This window comes from Phyllobates terribilis, unplaced genomic scaffold, assembly GCF_046119375.1.
Source record: "Phyllobates terribilis strain yellow unplaced genomic scaffold, ASM4611937v1 Scaffold_4__5_contigs__length_816908805, whole genome shotgun sequence".
NCBI lineage: Eukaryota > Metazoa > Chordata > Amphibia > Anura > Dendrobatidae > Phyllobates > Phyllobates terribilis.
In genome coordinates, this window is record NW_027362764.1 from 67,612,751 (window position 1) to 67,640,321 (window position 27,571).

The window sequence follows — 27,571 nt, forward strand, 5'->3', positions numbered from 1 at the left end:
TCCCAATAGAAATCAGTGTCTCAGTAGGAAAGAGATATACTGGATATATCAACTAAATACTTTGAAACCTTGGGGTCTTAATGAAATATCAGAGGTTTTTATTTGAAAGCACTGACAAATATAATTGACCTCTACATGGTCAGGAACATATGTCTTGGCTTGTTCTTGATCCACTGTCTTGATCCAGGTTTTCACTGAGTTAAGTTTCCTTTCTTCTTATGATCATTGCGTTCTGTTCCCAGTAGTCTGCACTTTCAGTGCTCATCATACCACCTAGTGGACATTAATGCGCACGGCACGACTATTCTCTAGTTCTACACCGATAATACGGACACACTCCTAAAGAAATTATTCATGTTACAGATACGATCACATATTCTATTATAAGAAGAATATTATAAAAAATAAATAAATGTATTTTGTTTAGTATGTACATATGTTGGATATATCTTTTAATATCCGTTTATTACTTCCTATCAGAACAAGATCAATCGCAATATACATGAGCACCCGTGGCTTAGAGGGTTGTACCATGATTAGGATCTAAACATGATCCAGTTGATCGCAATACAACAGGTTCAATTCCCGCTTCAGGAATTATACATATATATATATTTTTTAAATTATTTATTATATATTTTTTTTTCTTGCATTGAACTATATCGGTTTTTAATTAATTTTTAATCATGCTAGTAATATTTTATTCCCGATGCATATATACATTGATGGATACTCAAATTCATGCCTTTTTATTGATTGTATTTTTCTGCCTTAACGGCCACATTGTTTTGGCACCAGTTTTTTTCACATTTTTTGTATATACAGTACAGACCAAAAGTTTGGACACACCTTCTCATTTAAAGATGTTTCTGTATTTTCATGACTTTGAAAATTGTACATTCACACTGAAGGCATCAAAACTATGAATTAACACATGTGGAATTATATACATAACAAAAAAGTGTGAAACAACTGAAAATATGTCTTATATTCTAGGTTCTTCAAAGTAGCCACCTTTTGCTTTGATGACTGCTTTGCACACTCTTGGCATTCTCTTGATGAGCTTCAAGAGGTAGTCACCGGAAATGGTTTTCACTTCACAGGTCTCCCCTGTCAAGTTTAATAAGTGGGATTTCTTGCCTTATAAATGGGGATGGGACCATCAGTTGCGTTGTGCAGAAGTCAGGTGGATACACAGCTGATAGTCCTACTGAATAGACTGTTAGAATTTGTACTATGGCAAGAAAAAAGCAGCTAAGTAAAGAAAAAACGAGTGGCCATCATTACTTTAAGAAATGAAGGTCAGTCAGTGCGAAAAAATGGGAAAACTTTGAAAGTGTCCCCAAGTGCAGTTGCAAAAACCGTCAAGCGCTACAAAGAAACTGGCTCACATGAGGACCGCCCCAGGAAAGGAAGACCAAGAGTCACCTCTGCTTCTGAGGATAAGTTTATCCGAGTCACCAGCCTCAGAAATCGCAGGTTAACAGCAGCTCAGATTAGAGACCAGGTCAATGCCACACAGAGTTCTAGCAGCAGACACATCTCTACAACAACTGTTAAGAGGAGACTTTGTGCAGCAGGCCTTCATGGTAAAATAGCTGCTAGGAAACCACTGCTAAGGACAGGCAACAAGCAGAAGAGACTTGTTTGGGATAACGAACACAAGGAATGAATATTAGACCAGTGGAAATCTGTGCTTTGGTCTGATGAGTCCAAATTTGAGATCTTTGGTTCCAACCACCGTGTCTTTGTGCGACGCTGAAAAGGTGAACGGATGGACTCTACATGCCTGGTTCCCACCGTGAAGCATGGAGGAGGAGGTGTGATGGTGTGGGGGGGCTTTGCTTGTGACACTGTTGGGATTTATTCAAAATTGAAGGCATACTGAACCAGCATGGCTACCACAGCATCTTGCAGCGGCATGCTATTCCATCCGGTTTGCGTTTAGTTGGACCATCATTTATTTTTCAACAGGACAATGGCCCTAAACACACCTCCAGGCTGTGTAAGGGCTATTTGACCAAGAAGGAGAGTGATGGGGTGCTACGCCAGATGACCTGGCCTCCACAGTCACCAGACCTGAACCCAATCGAGATGGTTTGGGGTGAGCTGGACCGCAGAGTGAAGGCAAAAGGGCCAATAAGTGCTAAGCATCTCTGGGAACTCCTTCAAGATTGTTGGAAGACCATTTCCGGTGACTACCTCTTGAAGCTCATCAAGAGAATGCCAAAAAAAAAAAAAATAACCCCAAAATATTCTTTAACTACATAAATAGTAAAAAACCTAAAAAATGATAGTGTTGGCCCCCTTAAAAATAGTCTGGGTGAAATGGTGGATGAGGATGAGGAAAAAGCCAATATGCTAAATGATTTTTTTCAACCGTATTTACACAAGAAAATCTCATGACAGAAAACATGATTAGTGATAACAAAAATTCTCCATTAAATGTCACTTGCTTAACCCAGCAGGAAGTACGGCGGCTTCTAAAAATCACTAAAGTTGACAAATCCCCGGGCCCGGATGGGATACACCCGCGAGTACTGCAGGAATTAAGTAACGTCATAGATAGACCATTATTTTTAATCTTTAAAGATTCCATAATAACAGGGTCTGTACCACAGGACTGGCGTATAGCAAATGTGGTGCCAATATTCAAAAAGGGGACAAAAACTGAACTTGGAAATTATAGGCCGGTAAGCTTAACCTCTACTGTGGGTAAAATCCTGGAGGGTTTCCTAAGAGATGCTATAATAGAGTATCTGAAGAAGAATAACCTCATGACCCAATATCAACATGGGTTTACGAGGGACCGTTCCTGTCAAACTAATGTGATCAGTTTTTATGAGGAGGCAAGTTCCGGACTGGACCTAGGAAATGCCGTGGATGTTGTGTATATGGACTTTTCAAAAGCTTTTGATACGGTTCCACACAAAAGGTTGATACATAAAATGAGAACAATGGGGATAGGGGAAAATATATGTATGTGGGTTAAGAATTGTCTCAGTGATAGGAAACAAAGGGTGGTTATTAATGGAAAACACTCAGACTGGGTCTCAGTTAACAGTGGGGTACTACAGGGGTCAGTATTGGGCCCTCTTCTTTTTAACATATTTATTAATGACCTTGTAGGGGGCATACAGAGTAATATTTCAATATTTGCAGATGACCCTAAACTCTGCAGGGTAATCAATACAGAGGAGGACAATTTTATATTACAGGAGGATCTATGTAAACTAGAAGCTTGGGCTGATAAATGGCAAATGAGCTTTAATGGGGATAAATGTAAGGTAATGCACTTGGGCAGAGGAAATAAAATGTATAATTATATGCTTAATTGTAAAACACTGGGCAAAACTGTAACTGAAAAAGACCTGGGTGTATTGGTGGACGACAAGCTCACGTTTAGTGGCCAGTGTCAGGCAGTTGCTGCAAAGGCAAATAAAATAATGGGATGCATTAAAAGAGGCATAGATGCTCATGAGGAGAACATAATTTTACCTCTATACAAGTCACTAGTGCGACCACACTTAGAATACTGTTTACAGTTCTGGTCTCCGGTGTATAAGAAAGACATAGCTGAACTAGAGCGGGTGCAGAGAAGAGCGACCAAGGTTATTAAGAGGAGTGGGGGGTCTGCAATACCAAGACAGGTTATTACACTTGGGGTTATTTACTGTGGAAAAAAGAAGGCTTAGGGGTGATCTTATTACTATGTACAAGTATATGAGGGGACAGTACAAAGACCTTTCTACTGATCTTTTTACTCTGAGGCCAGAGACGGGGACAAGGGGGCATCTTCTACGTCTGGAGGAAAGAAGGTTTAATCATAATCACAGACGGGGATTCTTTACTGTAAGAGCAGTGAGACTATGGAACTCTCTGCCGCATGATGTCGTAATGAGTGATTCACTACTAAAATTTAAGAAGGGCATGGATGCCTTTCTTGAAAAGTATAATATTACAGGTTATATATACTAGATTCCTTGATAGGGCGTTGATCCAGGGAACTAGTCTGATTGTCGTATGGAGTCGGGAAGGAATTTTTTTCCCCAATGTGGAGCTTAGTGTTTGCCACATGGTTTTTTTTGCCTTCCTCTGGATCAACAAGTTAGGCTATGGGTTGAACTAGATGGACTTAGTCTTCCTTCAACCTTAAAAACTATGTTACTATGTTACTATGTAAGAGTGTGCAAAGCAGTCATCAAAGCAAAAGGTGGCTACTTTGAAGAACCTAGAATATAAGACATATTTTCAGTTGTTTCACACTTTTTTGTTAAGTATATACACTGTGTTCCAAATTATTATGCAAATAATATTTTCTCAGATTTTCCCAAATTACCTATATGAATTGCAGTCATTGTAATTTTCCAGTCAAATAACTATTAGAGTACAATTGAAAGGTTTTTGTACAAACTGCCTATGATAACAGTATATTTTTAAAAAAATAAAACACTCAAACTGCATGTTCCAAATTATTATGCACAGCAGACTTTTCAACCTTTTCATTTTAATAAAGAACAAAAAAATGGTCATTTTTGAAATTATAAGCATTAGCAGGTTATTACAAACTGAAATCAAACAGTTTTCAACTCAAAACTTTATTCTAGGTGATGTTACATTTGCACATAGGACCCCTTGTTCGAAAGGAGCTTCTGAACTCTCTCGTCCATTGAATTTGTCAGGTTTTGGATGGTTTCTGCTTCAATTGTTTTGCACGAGGACAGAATACCCTCCTAGAGCTGTTGCTTAGATGTGAACTGCCTCCCGCCATCATAGACACTCCTTTTAATGATGCTCCAGAGGTTCTCAATGGGGTTGAGGTCAGGGGATCATGGGGGCCACACCATAAGTTTGTCCCCTTTTATGCCCATATCAGCCAGAGATGCAGATGTGTTATGTGCAGCATGAGACGGGGCATTATCATGCATGAAATGATCTCGATGGTCCAGATGGATGGAGTGGAGGATGGCTGGTTGATGGACACCCCATGCAAACACGGCTACGGCGCTAACAAGGAGGAGGTGGAGTAATGTTTTGGGCTGGAATCATGGGGAGAGAGATTGTCGGCCCTTTTAGGATCCCTGAAGGGGTAAAGATGAACTCCATAATGTATGTTGAGTTTCTCAAACAGCACTTCCTGCCATGGTTCAAGAAGAAGAACCGTGCATTCCCCAGCAAGATCATTTTCATGCATGATAATGCCCTGTCTCATGCTGCACATAACACATCTGCATCTCTGACTGCTGTGGGCATAAAAGGGGACAAACTTATGGTGTGGCCCCCATGCTCCCCTGACCTCAACCCCATTGAGAACCTCTGGAGCATCATCAAAAGGAGTGTCTATGATGGCGGGAGGCAGTTCACATCTAAGCAACAGCTCTGGGAGGGTATTCTGTCCTCATGCAAAACAATTAAAGCAGAAACCATCCAAAACCTGACAAATTCAATGAACGAGAGCGTTCAGAAGCTCCTTTCTAACAAGGGGTCCTATGTGCAAATGTAACATCACCTAGAATAAAGTTTTGAGTTGAAAACTGTTTGATTTCAGTGTGTAATAACCTGCTAATGCTTATAATTTCAAAAATGACCATTTTTTTGTTCTTTATTAAAATGTAAAGGTTGAAAACTCTGCTGTGCATAATAATTTGGAACATGCATTCTGAGTGCAGTTTGAGTTTTTTATTTTTTTTAAAGATATACTGTTATCATAGGCAGTTTGTACAAAAACCTTTCAATTGTACTCTAATAGTTATTTGACTGGAAAATTACAATGACTGCAATTCATATAGGTAATTTGGGAAAATCTGAGAAAATATTATTTGCATAATAATTTGGAACACAGTGTAATTCCACATGTGTTAATTCATAGTTTTGATGCCTTCAGTGTGAATGTACAATTTTCATAGTCATGAAAATACAGAAAAATCTTTAAATGAGAAGGTGTGTCCAAACTTTTGGTATGTACTGTATATGTCCACTCCTTGCTATACCTGACACAAGCTATGCACTGATGAAGTGGCCAGGACGTCCACGAAACGCGTCTTATTTTAGCTTCTAAGTAAATGGATTCTTAACCAAGCACTGGGTATTGCATCACTTCGTTTGACCCGGAGGAGCGCGGAATCATTGGCACTTTCTTGCGCCCTCAGAGATTGACAGCGGTATTAAACTAGTTAACAGCCGTGTGCAGAGCACCTATCCACCCGCGCCTGTTAAAGGCACATGACAACTTAATAAATCAGCTGTCATATGCAGGCTCAGCGCCGGAGCCCGTATCAAAGTCAGGGACACAACATATGACGTAAATATGACTGTTGACCTTGTCCAAGTCGACACAAATAGCTGACAACATGGAATTATCATCTTATTTGCTTTGCTTTAGTGGCCTCTGAACACTGGAATATTTCAAGATTTTATATGGATTTCTAAATAAAAATAGATAAAATAATCAGATAAAAACAGAATACAATTTTATGTTGATAACTTCCCTTTAATTAACAATTCATTAAATCTGAGAGGAAGGAAATGTCGGGCTGAGATTGATGAGCATAGACTTGTGCGCCCGGTCGTATTCATGGACGCGTTAGGAGCGAAATAAGGAGTTTTGATCTTTTTATCGTGAGAGACTCCATTCTTTTTTTCATTATTATTACAGGGACACCCAAAAGTTTGTGAAAAGTTAAAAGCGTTGATGGTAGAGTGGGCGGACGAATTCAAGAACGATCCGCAACTTAGTCTCATTTCCGCAATGATCAAGAATCTGAAGGAACAAGGAGTGACCTTCCCGGCCATTGGGTCACAGGTAAATATCAGGTTAGGTCGAAGGCGCACCTGTTTGGATAATTAATCAGGAAGAAAATATGCAATGGACTATTGGTTTGGGGGGGAGCGTCTGCTGAAAAAAATGCCCAATTCCAGGTTTTGCGCACAGTCCGGAACTAGTCCGACTGCCCTCTAGACGGCGGGTAGTCCATTGTTTCTAGTCCATTGTTTCCTACATTTGTGACTTGTATGTTTATTTTACAGGCGGCAGAACAAGCTAAAGCGTCACCTGCGCTGGTCACTAAAGACCCTGGAACCGTGGCCACCAAGAAAGAGGAGGAAGATCTCGCTAAAGGCAAGTTCTGCCTGTATTTCTGCTCCTACGTTGCTGTGTAGTAGCAGCACATGGCATCGTTTTATACATTTACCTTTTATGTGGACTGGTAATCAGTGTTTAGATGAGGGAAATTTTCCCTTTTCAAAGTGGATTTCCACATAAAAAAAAATATTACCGTATGACAAAAACCATAATGCAGTTGTGAACAGATCAGATTTACCGTATTTTTCGGACTATAAGACGCACCAGACCGTAAGACGCACCTAGGTTTTAGAGGAGGAAAATAGAAAAAAAAATCTTAAGCAAAAAATGTGGTCATGATGCCCTGTTAAGTGGGAGGGGGTCTGCTGCTGACACTTATAGGGGTAATGTCCCCCAATTCTGTTAATATCCCCAGTCCTGGTATATATGGCCCCCCCCCCTTCTTGTTATATGTGGCCATGGGAGTGGTGAATATTCATGGACTTTAATAGCGGGCACGCTGACCGCCGAGCTCAGCAGGAGCCGCGCTGCAGCTACAGTGTGCGCGCTATTAGGGAGAATGAATGGTCACTGCTCCCCACGCACGCAGTCCCGGCGTGGGGTACAGTGACTATTCCTGCACAGAGCGGGACACAGCGCTGGAGGAGAGAGGAGGTGAGTATAATTGTTTATTTTTTTCTGTGCAGCGTGATGGGGATGAGAGGGTGCCATGCATACCAGGATGAGGGGGGGGCCATGCATACCAGGATGAGGGGGGGGGCCATGCATACCAGGATGAGGGGGGGGCCATGCATACCAGGATGAGGGGGGGGCCATGCATACCAGGATGAGGGGGGGGCCATGCATACCAGGATGAGGGGGGGGCCATGCATACCAGGATGAGGGGGGGGCCATGCCTACCAGGATGGGGGGGGCCATGCCTACCAGGATGAGGGGGGGGCCATGCCTACCAGGATGAGGGGGGGGCCATGCCTACCAGGATGAGGGGGGCCCTGCCTACAAGGATTTGGGGGGGCCACGCCTACGAGCAGAAGGGATGAGGGGGGCCACGCCTACGAGCAGAAGGGATGAGGGGGGCCACGCCTGCGAGCAGAAGGGATGAGGGGGGCCACGCCTACGAGCAGAAGGGATGAGGGGGGGGGCCACGCGTACGAGCAGAAGGGATGAGGGGGGGGCCACGCGTACGAGCAGAAGGGATGAGGGGGGGGGCCACGCGTGCGAGCAGAAGGGATGGGGGGGGGCCACGCGTGCGAGCAGAAGGGATGAGGGGGGGGGGCCACGCGTGCGAGCAGAAGGGATGGGGGGGGCCACGCGTGCGAGCAGAAGGGATGAGGGGGGGGCCCCACGCGTGCGAGCAGAAGGGATGAGGGGGGGGGGGGCCCACGCGTGCGAGCAGAAGGGATGGGGGGGGCCACGCGTGCGAGCAGAAGGGATGAGGGGGGGGCCCCACGCGTGCGAGCAGAAGGGATGAGGGGGGGGGGGCCCACGCGTGCGAGCAGAAGGGATGAGGGGGGGCCACACGTACTAGCAAAAGGGGATGAGGGGGGCCATACGTACTAGCAAAAGGGGATGAGGGGGGCCATACATACCAGGAAGAGGGATGAGGGAGGCCATACATACAGGAATGAAGGGTGCCATACATAGCAGGAGCCGCCCTGCAGGCTCAGTGTTGCGGCTATTAAGGAAAATGAATATTCACCTCTCCCCATGCCCATGGGCGTGGGGAGCAGTGAATATTCATTTTCTTTAGTAGCGGGCACAGTGTAGGCTGCAGCAGGCAGCTGCTGCCTCCAGTTCTCCGCTACTCCGCCGCTGTCGCTTCCCCCACCACCCACAGCCACAGTATTTATGTATATCGAACTATAAGACGCACCCCCTACTTTCCTCCAAAATTTTGGAGGAAAAAAGTGCATCTTATAGTCTGAAAAATACAGTATTTATTTTTTTACTTTATTTTTTGGTAGTTTTATAGCAATTCTTCGGGACTTGAACCTTGACCACATCTTCTCACGATCTAATACTTTAACCACCACTGTCAGCAATTACCAGTGGGCATCTAAGTGGTTATACGGCGACAAATGGAGCTAGCCCCAATCGTTGCCGCAGGTTCTGGCACCTGCAGTATATGGAGCGGGCTCCATCCCTGACCCCGCTCCATACATGCGCAACAGATATCCCCCATACATACAAAGAGTATTGCATGAAAAATGCCGTTAATGGCGGCCTAAATGTATTCTCGCATCTCAACAACCCCTTTAAGGTGCTGATCCAACTTCAGAAACTCTTAGCTGGTGCACGGAACGTTTCGTCCAGTCATACTGGGAAAATTATTATTATTCGTTGTCTGGACAATTTTTTCTTACACCTGAGCCGGACCCCTTAGATGCCAGATTGCTGAAACGATCCTATATAAATTAACGGGATCGTTTCTGCCATCAGTTTCCGCACCGTGCTGGAGGACAAAATAACCAAACAAACCAAAAACCAGATGGTCCTATATATACAAAGTATATCTTCTCGAATGTGACTTACGCCCGACATTTTGGGTGCGTAGAGCCCGTTCAGGAGCTCCTATAAGTCCTCTCTGCTCCAGCTCAGTCTTTGACAAAGGCATATAAGTGGCTAGATCCTTAAAGGGTCCCGTTAAATCCCCCATCAGCCCGGAGATCGTTAAAAGAAAATTTATGGATCTTGAAAGTTGAAACAAAATATTTTTTACACTCTGTTAATGTAGGATATTATCACTTCTGACTCGCGGAAGGGACTAATAAGTGAGAATTTGGGGCAGGGTCCCGCCGCGCAGTCGCCGAGAGATGGAGACCTCTGACTGTACTTCTGTTACATTGCAGCAATCGAATTATCTCTGAAAGAACAGAAACCACCCGGCGCGGTGTCCGCTCTGTACCCGAGCTCCAGCTTCCTGTCCAGTCACAAGCCCGAAGGCCGGAAGGTGCAGGCCATCTACGACTTTGAAGCCGCTGAGGATAACGAGCTGACGTTTAAAGCGGGTGAAATAGTCACTGTGCTGGATGACAGGTGAGGACCGAGGCCTCAGTCCCTAAAAGGGACCGTCCACTAGATTTAGAGATACGAAGGTAAATAGATTATCCTGCAGGTCATTAAAGGGGTTTTGGAAAAGTCCTACCCACAAAAAACTGTGCATTACTCACCGTTCCCAGGTCCAGTGCTTAGTCTCCACCATTGCCCGGCCAGTGTCTATTTTTGTCTGCTGCCAACAGGTGAGCTAAAAAATGATGGCATGAGCACTGAGCTCACCGATTGGCTGCAGCGCTATGGGCGTGACATTAGCGCTGCAGACAAATAACACACTGGGAGCAGTGATGACATCTCTCAGTGATGGGAGGAGAAGACCCCTTTAGCAGAAATCGCTGCTTATCTCTATATTAGTAGAGCGTACCCCTTTTTCGGAATATTCTGGCCTCATTATAAGTACAATTCATATGATTGACCAAGAATTGTGAGACATAAGCTTTAATGAGCTGTCTGGGATGAGAAAACATGGCCGCTTTCATCCAGAAACAGCACCACGCCTTTCTACAGGTTGTCTGTGGTATTGCAACTCAGTCCCACTAATGTCTCTGAGACTTGAGTTTCGATACCGGACACAACCTATAGACTGGAGTAGAAGAAAGCTGTCATGTTTCTCTGATCCTGCACAATTGCTGTATGCCGCTGGAGCAGGAGTCCAGGGAGCAGCCATCACTGTAGTCAGGAATCCGGCATATTCATGAGCTCCTTCCGCTGCTGATTGACAGTTTTCGCCAGACATCTGAGATCCGCGTGCCCCCCGTCCCCCTATGCCAGGCGGCTGAGACCCGCGTGCCCCCCCATCCCGCTATGCCAGGCAGCTGAGACCCGCGTGTCCCCTCAGTATTTTAGAGTCTTGAAGCACATACAACTTAAAGGCCCCAGTTGGTTCTCCTTATGGCCAGAATCAGACTTCTGACATTCGTGGTCGTTGCGTTGTCCGGACCACCCAAGGTGGAGACCAGCGGGGGGTGTCCAGACCATGCTCAGACCTTGAATGTCGGATGAGTGCTCTCGGCTTAAGCCGCAATTCTGTGTATTTGTTGGGATATCCGCGTGCCCCTCCCCCGTCCTGCTATGCCAGACAGCTGAGATCCGCGTGCCCCCCGTCCTGCTATGCCAGACGGCTGAGATCCGCGTGACCCCCCCCACCTCCCCCATCCGGCTATGCCAGGCGGCTGAGATCCGCGTGCCCCCCCCGCCCCTCTATGCCAGGCGGCTGAGATCCGCGTGCCCCCCCGCCCCGCTATGCCAGGCGGCTGAGATCCGCGTGCCCCCCCGCCCCGCTATGCCAGGCGGCTGAGATCCGCGTGCCTCCCCGCCCCGCTATGCCAGGCGGCTGAGACCCGCGTGCCCCCCCCCATCCCGCTATGCCAGGCTGCTGAGATCCGCGTGCCCCCTCAGTATTTTAGAGTCTTGAAGTACATACAACTTAAAGGCCATTAGGATCCGGTATGGTCCCCTCCTAGCAGGGAGCGCGTGTAACACCTATACATTTATTTCAGTGACCCAAACTGGTGGAAAGGAGAGACGAGCGAAGGAATTGGATTATTTCCCTCAAATTTTGTCACCGCCGACCTGACAGCGGAGCCGGAAATGAGTAAGTCCTCAGCCAATCTTTTCCATCCGGTTGGTTGGTTTTACTCCGTCTTCTGACATTGGTGATAGCTCTGCTCTCAGGGATCTGTAGGGGGCGCCATCTAGTTATTTAGATAGACCCTGTCAGCCCCTGACATGTCTGTTCTGGGCCATTCATCAGTTAACAAGTCTGGATCATCGTTTCTTACACTTCTGCATTGTATTATCCCTCTGTTATTCCTCCTGGAAAAGTCTGAATGAACTGATACCTGGTCTAATAGAGACGTAGGGACACTCCATTTATCTGAACATTCATTCGTTTCCAGGAGGAATAGCAGGAACAGCACAATGCCTTGTAATATAAGATTCTCCTGACATGTCGGCTTTAGTAATTAATTATTTATTTTCCCCATGAAATAACAATTCTGGGGCATCTTTTATTAGAACTCTGGTTGGGCAGTTTCTCTGTTGTTCCTCCTGGAAATATATGAATGGTCTGACAACTGGGTATTAGTGTTATTCCTGTCAATTTGGAGCTTTCTATAATGACTGTGCAGAGATTGAACATGTATTTTTGTACTGTATTTGTAGGGGGAGCTGCTGTGACCAAATAAAATAACAATTCTGACTTTTCAATTTTATTTTTTTACCCTTCGCTGCCTTTACCTTATGGATATTGATAGATTGCACTATTACAGGCGCAGAAAAAATGGATATGCTATTTTTTTTAAATTATTTCTTTATTTTCTAAATGGGTAAAAGTGGGATTTTAATTTTTATATTTTTTATTTTTTCCACTTTACATTTCTTTTTGTTTTTTTTGTTAGCTCCCCAATGCGACTTGAACCTGTGATTTGCACTATATACTGTAAAACATCAGTATTTCATTATATAGTGAAAATCATAGTCTCCTCTGAAACCTAGCCTGCGGCTGAGCTTCACAAGAGCACCAAGGGGGCGGCGACAGAGCCCGTGGCAATCCTTCAGTACCTCATGATCATGTTTCATAGAGGCGGGCACTGTCACGATTGACAGCAGCGCTGTCATGATTGACTGCAGCGGTTAAGGATTTGGACTGTTGGAATCAGAGCTAGCTGTGATCGCAGCAATTACTCTCGAATGCTGGCTGCATAAAGGGCCGGCTGCATAAAGGGCCGGCTGTATAAAGGGCCTGCTTCATAAAGGGCCTGCTTCATAAGGCACATTTCGACAAGGGGTTATATCAGGAGAGAAACATTTTCAAAAGTGATTATGCAACCATTCTGACTGAGTTTCACAGCAAGTACACCAGCATCATCAGGTCTGAGAGATTCTTCAGTAATACACGCAGTTCTGTATTGTGAAATCTGGTGACTGATACAAGTCTTAGCGTAAATGTTATTTCTTATTTTACTTCTTTGTTGCCAGTCTGTCGTGTCAATTTAGAGGCTCAAAGACTGGGCTGCACCACTGAGAGATTCGGATCCTGTCAGGTGCAGACGTTTAGTTTTTGGTGTAACCTGTGTCCCAAAAAAAAGCGTAAAATTATATGTTACAAATCGGCACAGGAAAATGTAGATTTTTTTTTTCTCATCATTTACCAAATCTCCAATGAATTTTGTCATTTTTTAATTTTTTTTTATTTTTTATGACCATATCCAAATTAGATTTTATTGCTTCCCGCTGTAAATGCCTACACCAAATATATTTTTGTAGTAAACTTAACTAAACTTAACATGATTTAACTACGGTATTTTCCGACACGTGATGGACATATATATTACATGTCAGGTGCTGGTCTATGGCTCAGGACCGTATACAGCCGGCACCTGCCTCTAACAGCAGCAACCGGGGCTAGCTCTGATTGCTGCTCCTGTTTAAACCCTTAAACGCTGCTGTCAATCTCTCACAGCAGCAGCATTTCAGGCAAGCAGTCAGGGTTACACGCCGTTTAATATTCCTATTGGCCCTCCCGCAACACGTTCGCAGGGAGTCGATGGGTCTCATGGTACTCCTGCAAGGCCTGCGTTTCATAGGAGGCCTTCATTTCCCTTTTATATTCTGTGGTAATAAAAAAAAATAATAATAATGTAAGAAAAAAAAGTCAAATTGCCCGTTTTGTCAGCTTGCCATGCGAAAAACAAGTGGGCACATGGCTCCGTCAATGGAAAAATTAAAAAGTTACAGGTCTCAAAAAATGGCCACACACATTAATTCATTTTTTATTTTTTTTTACACATTTTTGAGATTTTCACAAATGTATTCTATTTTATCGCCATAATCATGTCATAAACTCTTGTCTTTATCTCCAGTGAAGACTGAGAAGAAGACGGTCCAATTCAGTGATGAAGTCCAAGTGGAGACAATAGAACCGGAGCCAGAGCCGGTGTACATCGATGAGGTAAGCCTTCATGCATGATGGCGGGGTGATATATGGTACAGAGAGAGATGGGATGAAGGGGGCACTTAGTTTTTGCTGAGGGGTACCAACACCGCTTTGTCAATTGTAATTTTCCCTAAACTCTGAGGCCAGTTTTCCACATTTGACTTTCACTGTCAGAGCACAGACTGCTGTGTCCTGGCATAATACAATGACCTCTGTTGAATAAGCCATCAATAGCAGACTAGTGGGGGTCTAACACTTGGCGCCCCCACTAATCAGCTGTTATTTGCTCCGAGGATGGCTGAATGTAAACACTTTCAACTCAGCTGCTCATGTCCGACTTTCACAGCCCAAGCAGTAAAGTGGATGACACTTTACTGCATCGAATCCAGGTGATCTGGGATGAGGCGGCAGTAGGAATCAACCTGAGGATTTTATCAATGTTTGTTGTGAATTTCCCCTATTGAGTTTAGTTTGGAAGTGAAATGGAGTTTGCTATGGGTCTTGCTGGTGATTACTGGCAGATTCACTGTAAAATCAGGAAATTCCCCTCCCAGTGGTACAATTCTGATGTGCTCCTTTTTACCATCCCGCACACATGGAAAAATGTGCCAGTCTCTTGAAAAGTATTTGTTTGCCACCATGTGCCTCCCACCAGTGAGAAGGATGGCCACTTGATGCCTCCCACCAATGGGACGGATGGCCACTTGATGCCTCCCACCAATGGGACGGTTGGCCACTTGATGCCTCCCACCAATGGGACGGATGGCCACTTGATGCCTCCCACCAATGGGACGGATGGCCACTTGATGCCTCCCACCAATGGGACGGATGGCCACTTGATGCCTCCCTCCAATGGGACGGATGGCCACTTGATGCCTTCCACCAATGGGACGGATGGCCACTTGATGCCTCCCACCAATGGGACGGATGGCCACTTGATGCCTCCCACCAATGGGACGGATGGCCATTTGATGCCTCCCACCAATGGGACGGATGGCCACTTGATGCCTCCCACCAATGGGACGGATGGCCACTTGATGCCTCCCACCAATGGGACGGATGGCCATTTGATGCCTCCCACCAATGGGACGGATGGCCACTTGATGCCTCCCACCAATGGGATGGATGGCCACTTGATGCCTCCCACCAATGGGATGGATGGCCACTTGATGCCTCCCACCAATGGGATGGATGGCCACTTGATGCCTCCCACCAATGGGATGGATGGCCACTTGATGCCTCCCACCAATGGGACGGATGGCCACTCGATGCCTCCCACCAATGGGACGGATGGCCACTCCATGCCTCCCACCAATGGGACGGATGGCCACTCGATGCCTCCCACCAATGGGACGGATGGCCACTCGATGCCTCCCACCAATGGGACGGATGGCCTCTTTGTGCCTCCTGCCAGCGAGAAGGATGGCAGCTCTGTGCCTCCTGCCAGCGAGAAGGATGGCAGCTCTGTGCCTCCTGCCAGCGAGAAGGATGGCAGCTCTGTGCCTCCTGCCAGCGAGAAGGATGGCAGCTCTGTGCCTCCTGCCAGCGAGAAGGATGGCAGCTCTGTGCCTCCTGCCAGCGAGAATGATGGCAGCTCTGTGCCTCCTGCCAGCGAGAAGGATGGCAGCTCTGTGCCTCCTGCCAGCGAGAAGGATGGCAGCTCTGTGCCTCCTGCCAGCGAGAAGCATGGCAGCTCTGTGACTCCTGCCAGCGAGAAGGATGGCAGCTCTGTGCCTCCTGCCAGCGAGAAGCATGGCAGCTCTGTGCCTCCTGCCAGCGAGAAGCATGGCAGCTCTGTGCCTCCTGCCAGCGAGAAGCATGGCAGCTCTGTGACTCCTGCCAGCGAGAAGCATGGCAGCTCTGTGACTCCTGCCAGCGAGAAGCATGGCAGCTCTGTGCCTCCCGCCAGCGGGAGAGATGGCCACTGGCGTTTTGTACTGCAGTCTTGATTCATGGTCTGCAGAAGTAAAATGTGCCAGATTCATTCCTGTCAGCAGGATTTCACACCCTAAACTATTTATATGCTAATGTGGCTCTTTCAAGAAGAAATCCAGCAATACCTTTACATGACCAATCCACTCCTCCATAACTGAGAAATCCGTGTTTGAATTGATATGAAATGGTTTTTGAAGCCTCTGTCACTCCAGCTCTGTTCATCGTGCAGCCTCTTCTTGCTTGATTGACGGCTCTTTGGCCTGAAGTCACACAGCATAGAGGCTGTCATTCAGGCAAAAGGAGTTGGCAATGTGTGGGGAGTAGAGCTGGAGTGACAGGGGCTTCAGATCTACCATAGTCCTTCACCCTCATTTCCATATCAATTAAAATACTGATTTGTCAGAAATGGAGGAATGGACTGGTCATGTAAAGGTATTGCCAGACTTGTCTTTGAAAGTGCAACATGCAGATATCGATAGTTTGGAGTGGGAAATCTTGCTGACGAGTCCCTCGCGCTCGCCTCTAAAAGATCTTGGTGCATGTCTCAGCTGCAAGTGCACCGTGGATCCAAGTACATTTTTGCTATATTTGACGCCATTTTTGAGGCTCAGTCCTTTCTCCAAGATCTTCTCATTTTTCAAACAATTGTCGGATCCCAAAGTTAGTCAGAAAGGAGATTCCCAGTGGCGGGCACTTTGGATTTTTTTAGGTAGTTTTTGCAGTGGACTAAGTTAGCTGAAACCGCAGTGACCATTTTACTTTGGGCCACACGTAATTTGGGTTAATTTTTGCCAGTTACAAATCCATTAATTCTTCCATTTTCTTGTCTCTGCAGGAAAAAATGGATCAGTTACTACAGATGTTACAGAGCGCGGATCCCACCGATGGTTTACCAGATCCAGCAGGTCTTATTCACCTTGAGGGTGAGCGTGGACAAGACCAAGTTTATTCCTTTCTAAAAGAATGTCCCCTTGATGATCGGCCATTTTCGCTTACTTTAGATCCCACACTACTGTTATTTTATGCTTGAAAGTCACATTTACAAGAACTGGGAATCTTTTGTTGAGCTCTTTCTGAAAAAGCTTGTAACTTTTTTATTTGTCTTTTTCTCAGCTCCTCTCAGCTGATTTATGACCACATCAAAGTTGAGCTCCACTTTGATGTGGTCTACGGTCATAAATCAGCACCGAGTAGTTCAGAAATAGCTAAAAGTAAGTGTTACAATCTCACTCTTTTGAGCTCATTTACAGATTCTTCTGCGGCCAGCAATGTGCAAGGAAGCAAAAAGGGCCAAACGGCGCAACATTTTTTTAATGAAACCCATCTATAAAGATTATATTCATGCCCAAATCATTAAATTTGGGTTAAAGAATAAATGTTCTGGAAGGTGTTCATATCCTTTTAAGTAAAGTGTGAAATAGGCTTGTAGGAACTTGCAGCACATATCCCCGGCTGTAAACGGGCGGCGCTGCACAGTGCAGTGTATGGCTGTCTAATATTGAAAAGTGTAACCTTCACCAGTGATCTGCTGTCGGGGGACTGGTGATGGATTGGTTTGTCTGGCTCCCCGGTCCGGACATAATCGCAGTCATTTGTCAGCGCTATTGACGCGTTTACATTCAGACTTCCCAACTTAATTTACCTCTTTACACACCCGTTGTCTCATTTGTCATGTCCGCTCTGTGCACAATAGAAAGTTCTCCCATGCAGGTGACTTGTCGCCACTCCTGACTCCTCTATGTAGAAAATCTTTGCATCCCCCAATAATCAACATTTATGCAATACTTCTCCTGTTATTCCTCCTGAATAGGTGTAAATAAATGGGGCAACCAGATGTTACCATTCCCTTTAATTTGAGGACCCCTTTTGAGAGTGCTCAGTGTTACACCCACAACTGATCATATTAATTTATTTCCATGAGGGTTGGCTCTAAGGAAAGATGCTCCAGAATACTTTTTTTATGTATTGTGCATAGACTGTGTTATAAATTGAATTTACTGCTTGTTACGCTCTTTATTCATAGCTGCCTGTCACCAGATGGGGCCAATGATTGATGAAAAGCTGGAAGATATTGACAGGTCAGTTGAATCTCTGCGCTGGGTATATTGATATAATAAAGCCTTAAAAGGGTTGTCCGGGCATACGGTATTGATGATTTATTCACGGGATAGGTCATCAATTCCAGATCGGTGGGTGTCCAACACCGGCAGCTGTTTTTTTGCTGCAGCGGTGTCCAGATGTAAAACTTTGAATTTCAAATGGGGCTGCTGATCGGTGGGAGTGCGGGACCCCCACCAATCTTCTATTATCCTATCTATCCAGGGTCTTATTTAGGAGTCTGGGTTTGGTGAATGCCAGGAAAACGTTGCCCCCCTAACTGCATTGTGCCTGCTGTACATGGTGGTGGACGCGGGATAATACTATGGGGATGTTTTTCAGGGGTCGGCCCCATATTTCTAGTGGAGAGAAATCTTAATGTTTCATTGGACAGCGTATTTTGTAGGAAAAATTTGTAAAAGTCTCTTTTCTGTTCCCCATGACTGTGCCCAGTGCACAAGGTCCATATAGATATTATTGGGAAGGTTTGGGGTGGAAGAACATGACCGAGCCCGGACCTCAGCCCCATCCTACACTTTTTGGAAAAACCAGATCGGAGATTGTGAGCCCGACCTCTCCGCCAACATCTGGGTCTGACCTTCCGGATGAAGGGGCAAAAATTCCCACAGCCGTCTCCAAAATCTTGTAGGAATCCATCCCAGAAAAGTCGAAGCTGATGAAGGGGGAACGCTGTGATTGGCAGCGGCTTTTTATGAGCTATGATTTGGTCTTGTTTCATATAATTCGTGCAGAGAATGTAACTCCGTATCGTGACCCATCTTTGCTGTTTTGCAGGAAACACTCTGAACTTTCAGAACTAAACGTCAAGGCGATGGAAGCGCTGTCATTATACACAAAGCTAATGAACGAAGACCCCATGTACTCCATGTACGCCAAGATGCAGAACCAGCAGTACTACATGCCGCCAGCAGGGGGCCCTGCACAGCAGGTGCTGTAATCTGTGGGTGGACGATGCCCCATGTTCTCCTGCAGGAAGCGACTTTCTATTGATTTTATTTCCTTACCTCCTACTTAGACATATCAAGGACAACATCCGAACGCCACTTACCTTGTTAGCGGGAACACGCAGATGGGCCCCATACAGACTTACCCGGTCCCCCCAGAACAGCTCCCGATAGCCGCAGCGCTCCCTACGGCCTCCGAACTTCCCAGCCAGTCACCTCAAGCTTCCTATAAGTAATGTGAATATGTTTTTATACTTTTACACAGCATGCAAGCGATAATGTTCTCCCATATCTATGTCTGTATCATAGCTCCTCAGCATTGCTGGCGATCTCTTTGCTCTGGCGGGAGGGGTCATATGACTGCTGCAGACAATCTGGGCAAACTAATTGCTTGCAGCGGTCACAGATGAGTGCCCATTTTTTTTTTCAAGTTTTAGAGCCTATTTTTAAATGTATAAAAATTATTGGACAACCCCTTTAACACATTTTTGTACAGTCCCAATTTCTTTTATATGGCATTGATGAAAGCTCGAAGGTGCTGGTTCCATCTTCTGAGATTCCGTGGTGTGTTTATAGAAGTTGTCTATTTTAGTTTTTTTACTCGCTTTTATAGCGCCATTAATTCCACAGCGCTTTACATACGTTAACATCACTGTCCCCATTGGGGCTCACAATCTACATTCCCTATTAGTATGTCTTTGGAGTGTGGGAGGAAACCGGAGAACGTGGAGGAAACCCACGCAAACACAGGGAGAACGTAAACACTCATGTGCTTGACCTCTACTCAATTCATTGTCTATAGGACTGCTGGGAAAGATGGAGCCCTGTGCTCTGCTTTCTCCACCAGCCCCATTGACAAGGAATGAAGCAGAGGTCCAACATGTGCAACTCTGCTTATTTCAAAATCTGGACCCAGTATAAGCCGTATTCTTGGGCATCTTTTAGTGTGTACTATTCTGTGTCGTTTTGGGGTTCAGTGTCTTTTTTTTTTTTTTTTTTGTCTCCTCTCCGAGGGAGTGATATTTTTTTCTGACTGTTTGCAATGCGTGCGCTGGGGAGGGTTTCATAAGTCTGCAGTCACACAGAGTGGCTGCAGACTTATCGGTTTTGACCGGACAACTCCTTTAACAAGGCTTGTGTAATACACTACAAAAAAAAACTACTGCTGGCACTTCATAATGAGTAAAGTAACTGATCGGAAGACAGATTTCTTGCAGATGCATTTAGCTCACATGTGAGTAGCTCTGCTTTGCCGCTGGGCTCTGCTACAAAGCGTAAAGCTGCTGCATCTCTACCTGTGCGTCACCTGACATTCCCCAGGTCTGCTGTGCTGCTGGGCTCTCTGCTACAAAGCTCAGCTTTGCTGCATCTCAAATTGTGAGTCATTTGACATCTGCATCTCTGTTTTGCCGCTGGACTCTGCTGCAAAGCTTAACTTTGCTGTATATCTACCTGTGAGACACCTGACATTCCCCAGCTATGCTGTGCTGCTGGGCTCTGCTACAAAGCTTTACTTTTCTGTATGTCTACCTGTGAGAGACCTGACATTCCCCAGCACTGCCGTGCTTCCAGGCGCTGCAGAAAAACTTAACTCCGCTACATCTCTACTTGTGAGTCCCTTGACAGTCCCAGCTCTGCTTTGCCGCTGGGTTCTGATACAAAGCTCAACTTTGTTGCATCTCAACTTGAGCGTCATCTGACATCCCCAGCACTGCTGTGCCGCTGGGCTCTGCTACACCGCTTAACTCCGCTGCATCTCTACTTGTGAGTCACCTGGTATCTGCAGCTCTACTGGGCTCTGCTATAAAGCTCAACTCTGATCTGTTATGTTCAGCTTCATTGTGACTCCACTGACCAACACTATCAACATCATGGATCCCTTTGACCCATATAACCCACCGTCAGCAGCTATAGTACAGATGCTAAATGTGCACCATGATTGTGGCCATAGGAAATTCTCAAGGGTTTTCAATCAGTGACCACAGATATTGAAACTTTGACCAGTGGAAAGTTTTTGCTACTATTTTTCTTTGAGAGGGTGGTAATTCCTAATAACAAATCCTAACTATTATATTTCTCTCCTTCGTTCTTGTCTTTCAGGCTCGCAATTGCCGGAAACGCGTATGTTGGGCCAACGCAAGGATACACGCCAAATCCTACCGCTGCTGCCATTGACCTCCCTATTTATCAGACTGGTACGAACATGTCCCAAGTCCCAAACTATACACTACCTTCTACTACTCTCTCACCATCCTCAGCCAGCCAAGATCAACCACAGAACTACTCCCAGAAGGCTCTTCTATAAGCCCCGGCAGCCCGGACTCTTAGCTGTAGCACCTATGTAACACTCGTACCGTCACCACCCCCCATTATTAGACCTTGCCTTTTTGAATTTCTCTATTAGCCGGTTTATTAAGCCGAGGTTTAGGCTCCACAGATATTCGTCCCATTGAACCCCTTGTATAATACACTATAAAGAGAGAATCTAGCCGACGCTGCGGTACGGTTTGCGGACATTTCTGAAGTTCTCGTTACGCCGCCAATTCGTGATGAGTAATTAGTGACATACTGGTGTTTTATTCCTGGTGACCATGTACTTCCACACGGTTGTGGTATCTCTCGTATTGTACATGATACTCTGTAGGATCACATGTAGCACAGATGTCCTTTTTTTTTTTGTCTGCTGCGTGAGAATTTCGACTTCCGATTGACCAATTACATAATTGATTTTCGACATCTTTTACCTTTGGTCTCATTGAGTCAATGGATACGTGTGATCGATGGGGTCTGGTATTACAGTGAAGGTCCAGGGTTGGTGTCCTCTAGGGGACATTGGGTTGTGTGGAGCATCAAGGAACCATTTGCTGTTATTTTTTGTTTTACGGGACATTGACACACCAAAAACTCTTTTATTATTCTTTGTCATCCTTTGATGGATCCTAATAACCCGTTCTATCAGTTGGGGGCTCCATTAATTATTGTCGCCCATCTTCTCACCACTTTACAGGACTTCAGAAAAGTGGCTTGGCAACTACGGTGGGCCATATGGTTGGTTACTCAGCTCAGCGTAAAGGCTGCTTTTTTTGTTGTTTTTTTGGTGCAGAAAAGACGCATTTAGCATTTTGAGCAGAAGCGGAAAAAACTCATGCCCACTGCATGTAAAAAAAACAAATTTATAAGTGCGGAATTGGTGCGTTGATGCACAGAAAAAAAACGCATCAAAAATGCATAAATAGAGTAAGAACACACTACTACTACTCCAGGGTTGTTGTTCCTGGCCGTCCTTTGTTTCCTATGCTGCAGCGATCACCTGCCTTACGTTCAGGTGATCCCTGCAGCCAATCACTAGAATTATCATTCTCATGCTGTACACACAGGTAGAACGCCCTGTAAGGCCAGTGATTGACTGCAGCAGTCATGTAAATGTTTACCTTTGCTGCAGCGATCACATGCCGCACAAAAGACTGCTGAGGACTACATGAATGAAGAGAAGAGTTTGGAAAAGGTTTATTTATACCATTCCACAGAATACTAATCCTGGGCAATCCCTCTCAAGTTGTCTGAGATTAAAAAAACTGATCCTTTATTTTTTTCACTAATAACACCAACAAATTTTTAATGGGCTGGGCTCCATTTAAGGGAATAGGTCTAACCCGTGATATCAGACAAAGGACAAGAGCCGTTCCTTTTTTGTAATCATTTAGTGCATCGTTGCGACCACGGGTAGTATATCTTGAAGCATCGTAATAAGTTTTACTAGTAAAACACTATAGGCGCCAGTTCGTTGAGTCAAGTGTTTCATAGTGACTGGAGTAACATTTCTGGCGTAACTTATGCCACAAGTTTTGATGAATTTATTGGCTTGGGTTCGCACTGTCCCGCCCCCGGTTGGCTCACTTAGGTAACTAGTGTGAAAACTTTGACAGTCGCAACAACAAAAAAAAAAAAAAAAGTTTTACGACTTTTCATAATGTTTTTACGTCAGAAAACCCCTATAGACTTTTGTGAGTAATGTTACAAGACGTTTTACACCAAAGAAGGATTAGGTAAATATCTATTTTTTTCCGGTCTGTACAATAGGTCATGATTTGTGTTTTTGGTTTGTTTTTTTACCTCTTTTTAAATCAAAGGGATCATTTAAAAAAAAAATCAACTCTTATTCTCAAATGACTGAAACTCCCATGAATTTTCTGTGAATCTGTCTTTCATAGTTACACCTGTACATAGATATAATACACTTGTATAGAAATGTTTAATTTAGTAAATAAGTTATTTCTTTACTCGGGTAAAATTAGCAGAATTCAGTTTTTGCCAACATCCGTTTATGTTTTGTGATTTTTGTTCCGTTATCGTCTCAAGTCATTAGAAATGTCTGTGCGTGATCACCTATATCATATATATATAACACCAATATCCTGAATGGCTTGATCTCCTACCATGTAAAGGGGTTGTCCAGAGCTGAAGAATAGGGGTCATTGTTCTCCACCTTGTAATGCACATATTGGTACTTTTCCATTATCTGGACACTACTTTCCTTTTGGAAGAATTGGACCAACTGCTCTGACAGGGTCTAAGCCTTGGCAGCACTCTTTGGAGGTCGGACTCCATTCCTTGGGGGTTGTCCTCCAGAATGTTAATGATGCTCGTATTGAGGGTCTAATCAACTTGCTCTAAGGTGGGAACCGTCTGAGGATCGGAACCCAAGTGCCTTTATCTCTGGGAGCCAATTTGTCCTTTACAACTTCTGAAACTGTGTGGGCCAAGCATGTGTCCATAATGGATGAACGGGGCTGTGCTCCAAAGTGTTTTCTGTATGTCCACTGCAAAGCCCAATCTCCCATACATCTTGCTGTCCACCTGTAATGGACATATTATTACTTTTTCATCATCTGGACACTTCCCTTTTGGAAAAAATGGACCAAACAGGTTATGAGCCTTGGGGACACACTTTTGGGGGTTGGCATCTTCACTTTGTTGCCACCTCCGAGTAATGGTGATGCTTGCACTAAGGGTGCTTCATTGAACTTGCTCTAAGATGGGATCAGCCTGGGGATAGGAACCCGAGTCATGTTATTTCGAGGGAGCCAATCTGTCCTCCACCATTTCCGATACTGAGGGGGAGCCAAACGCGTCCATAGTAGATGAACGGGGCTGTGCCCCAAAGTCTTATTTACGAACAACAAAGCCCAACCTCCCATAGTTCTTCAATAGGTGCAAAAATGGCGCCCACATAATGGATTAGCACCTACATTCCCTGGTTCGCAAAGTTAGAGCTCAGACTTTTCGCTTTTCTGTTAACGCACAGCCATACAATGAGGGAGACTTGTGTAAACTTGTGCTAGAAAACTCATGAAATTTCGAGTTGCTTGACCTAGAACTTTTTTTTTTTTTCTGTAATTTCAATGCCATTTATTTCATACTTAATTGTGTAATACTTCCTTTTACCTGCGGAGGTGCTGCAGGGAATATGAACACAAGCTACTGGACCTGAATGATGGTTATCACATCAGTCTCAGATAATGAGATGGAAATCTCTATTCTTCAGCCCCTGGCGACCCCTGTAATGTCATCTCTAGTGACCTGTAGTAATATGACGTCAGTATTAGTTACGCTGCCACCGCTATCTCTGTATAAGAACTTGATGTAGATTATACGATGTTTAGTGGTTTTACTGGATTTTTTGTTACTTTTTATATTGATGGAAGGGATTCTATGTACTTAATGGCAGACTAAAATCTCATTGATGTGCTGTTTTTGTGACTGGGACTGTTCTGCTTTTGCATAAACCAAGCACAGAGAATAAGTGTAAATCTGTGGCTAGTCTCGTACATAGCGCCGATGAGAGGACTTTTACCGGACACTAACCCCCAACCTCTTCTGTGCGTAACTTTGCCTGGCACAGAAGTGGCATATATGCTGGTCATAATGTCGTCTATACAGCTTCTTTACTGTTGTTTTTTTTACATTCTCATACCACCATACAGCTTCTTTACTGTTGTTTTTTTTACATTCTCATACCACCATACAGCTTCTTTACTGTTGTTTTTTTACATTCTCATACCGCCATACAGCTTCTTTACTTTTGTTTTTTTTTTACATTTTCTAATACCATCATACTTAAAGATATTATTGAGTTTAGAAAACCCATTTTCTAACACCCTAACTTTGAAAAAAAAAAAAAAAACAATAGAACAGTGGGTCCCTTGTTTAGGGTCCTAACCAGAGCTATCAAGATTCGCTTGGAGGACCCATCACATTTGTGAAGCTCAATGATTTTAATTCAAACCATCTAATACTTCATTTTTCCTGCGGAGGCACTGCAGGCAAATAAATCACTTGTTCACCTTCTTTACCAGCCAGATGTACATGGCTTTTTAATAGTCTTTACTCTTCTTCACATTTTTTAAGACTAGAATAGAGGGATTTTTGATGGTAATGCAGTTCAGAAAATAATTTAATTTGGGGTCCGACACTCTACTTAAAGAGAATCTGTCACTAGATTTTTGCCACCTAATCTGAGAGCAGTACAACATAGATCCAGAGACCCTGATTGCACCGATGTGTCATTTACTGGGCTACTTGCTGCAGTTTTGATAAAATCACAGTTTTATAAGTAAGAAATGTATTACTAGAGGACTATAGAGAACAAGCGGTCAAATCATTGCAGATTCAAGTTCTCTAAAGGAAGTGAAAAATAAAGTAAAAATGAAGAAAAATTTAAAAAAAAAAAATTATAAAGATATTAATCACCAATTTAACAATAAATAATAAAACGTAAACCAATTTGGCATCAACATTTCCGTAGTCATCCAATCTATCAAAATTATTAAGTTGAATCATAAAATCAAATTGATTAAGGGTTAAATACCATAAAAAAAGGAAAAAAAATCGAAACACTAAAAATTCAAATCAAAAGTAATGGTATTAATAAAAACCACAGCTTGCTAAAAAAAATGAAAAAAAAAAAATAAAAATGCCCTTACAGAACACAGAAAAATAAAAAAGTTACAGATCTCGCAAACCAAATCCAAATTTTTTTTTTCGACAAAATTCTGAATCTTTTTTTTCAACCACGGGGAAAAAAAAAATTATAGTATTGCTATAATCGTACTGACCTGGAGAATCATGCTGCCCGATTATAAAACCTCCAAAAAAAAAAACAATGGTGGAATTGAGTTTTATTACACCGAACCTTTTGTTTTTTTTGTTCATGTTTTTTTTTGGTATCGTTTTTTTGTTTTGTTTTGTTTTTTTTAGATACATGTTCCTGTTCTTATATGCATCATTCTGTATAAACCCTGCTACCTCCAGCATAATACTAAGCTATATAAAAATACCCATAGGTTTGAGACTACAGGGAAAAAAATACTTCACCCCCCCCCCCCACCCCAATAAAACTTCTCAACTTTTGTCCATTGTTTTCAGTTAGATGGGGCAGAGCTGCAATACCAGAGCTCACCTATAGCCAAGAGTGGCGCTGTTTTGGGGAAATTAGACCACTAATTTTATCTAACGACAGTGGGCAGATTCACTCGTTTCATTTGGTTACTGTGTACTCCAATATGAGTTGCTGTGTAAAATGTGAGGAATCTGGAAATGAATTTTTGCATAGAGTGCAATGATTTATTTTATTAGCTATTAATATGCATTTCAAATGTTTATTGGATTTTAGCAATACAATTTTTTTTTTTTTTTAAAGTTTTTACCATAGCAAAAATTAGGGGTTTTTTTGGCATGTTTTTGTTGATTACCATGAGAGCGGTTCACCTCGCTGAGGTACGAGGCATGGCACGCCGCAGCAATTTGGAGGCTTATTTCACACGTGCCACTTGTAAGGTCAGATACCGGGTAATAACAAGCAGTACTGAAAAATAATCAGGCTGATTTGGCCCTAATCTCCTAATGAATCATTAATTAATTGTGCTTAGTTCATTGGTTCCAAGTGGAGGTTTCGGAATCTGTCGCATTATAATAATTGGTAACGAGTCAGAACAATATCTGGTCATTGATATTGCATGATACTGATAAATAACGTCTCATTCGTTTTAGATTTTATTATGAATTGGCCTTAATTTTAAGAACGAAAATGATGTTTTATTTCCATCTCTCTATCATATGTTGCAAATTGCTTTCTGAAAAATGTCCTTTTTTATGTTCTAAAATAAACCAGAATATCTAAAAGATTGTGACTGAGGGTCTGATTTATTTTATGCATTAAAAAATTGTATAAGAATTCATGAGCTTCATTTAGATATTTTTTTTTTTTTTTTTATTGAAAACAGAGGAGCAGAAGAAATCCAGATTATCCTGGTACTGGTGAGCCCCGAGCAGGGGTGCACAAACGGTTTAAGCCTGAGGGCCACATTGTCAAATTTTTCTCTCTTTTAAGGAGCCACAATAAAATGTAAGCTTCGTTCTGTGATGCTAATATGGTATTGGTATTCAAGTGATGTCTAAATCGTGAAATTCTCATATATATTCACTTTTAGAATTGCTCATTCT

The 27,571-nt window shown here is 43.8% G+C and overlaps 1 protein-coding gene across 2 annotated transcripts in view; it reads left to right on the forward strand.

Annotated features, from left to right (window-relative positions):
• STAM (signal transducing adaptor molecule) overlaps positions 1-25,256 on the forward strand; it is a 65,573-nt gene extending 40,317 nt beyond the window's left edge. Inside the window, exons 5-14 of one of the 2 annotated variants that reach the window (XM_073677465.1) lie at positions 6,656-6,802; positions 7,027-7,117; positions 9,931-10,117; positions 11,635-11,729; positions 13,999-14,087; positions 16,843-16,930; positions 18,031-18,085; positions 18,900-19,053; positions 19,141-19,301; positions 21,170-25,256. In XM_073677465.1, coding sequence (XP_073533566.1) covers positions 6,656-6,802; positions 7,027-7,117; positions 9,931-10,117; positions 11,635-11,729; positions 13,999-14,087; positions 16,843-16,930; positions 18,031-18,085; positions 18,900-19,053; positions 19,141-19,301; positions 21,170-21,374 — 1,272 coding nt within the window. In that variant the 3' untranslated portion in view covers positions 21,375-25,256. Of the gene's footprint in view, positions 1-6,655; positions 6,803-7,026; positions 7,118-9,930; positions 10,118-11,634; positions 11,730-13,998; positions 14,088-16,842; positions 16,931-18,030; positions 18,086-18,899; positions 19,054-19,140; positions 19,307-21,169 lie in introns of both variants that reach the window. The other variant, XM_073677466.1, reaches the window with a different exon arrangement.
• The last annotated feature ends 2,315 nt before the right edge of the window (positions 25,257-27,571 follow it).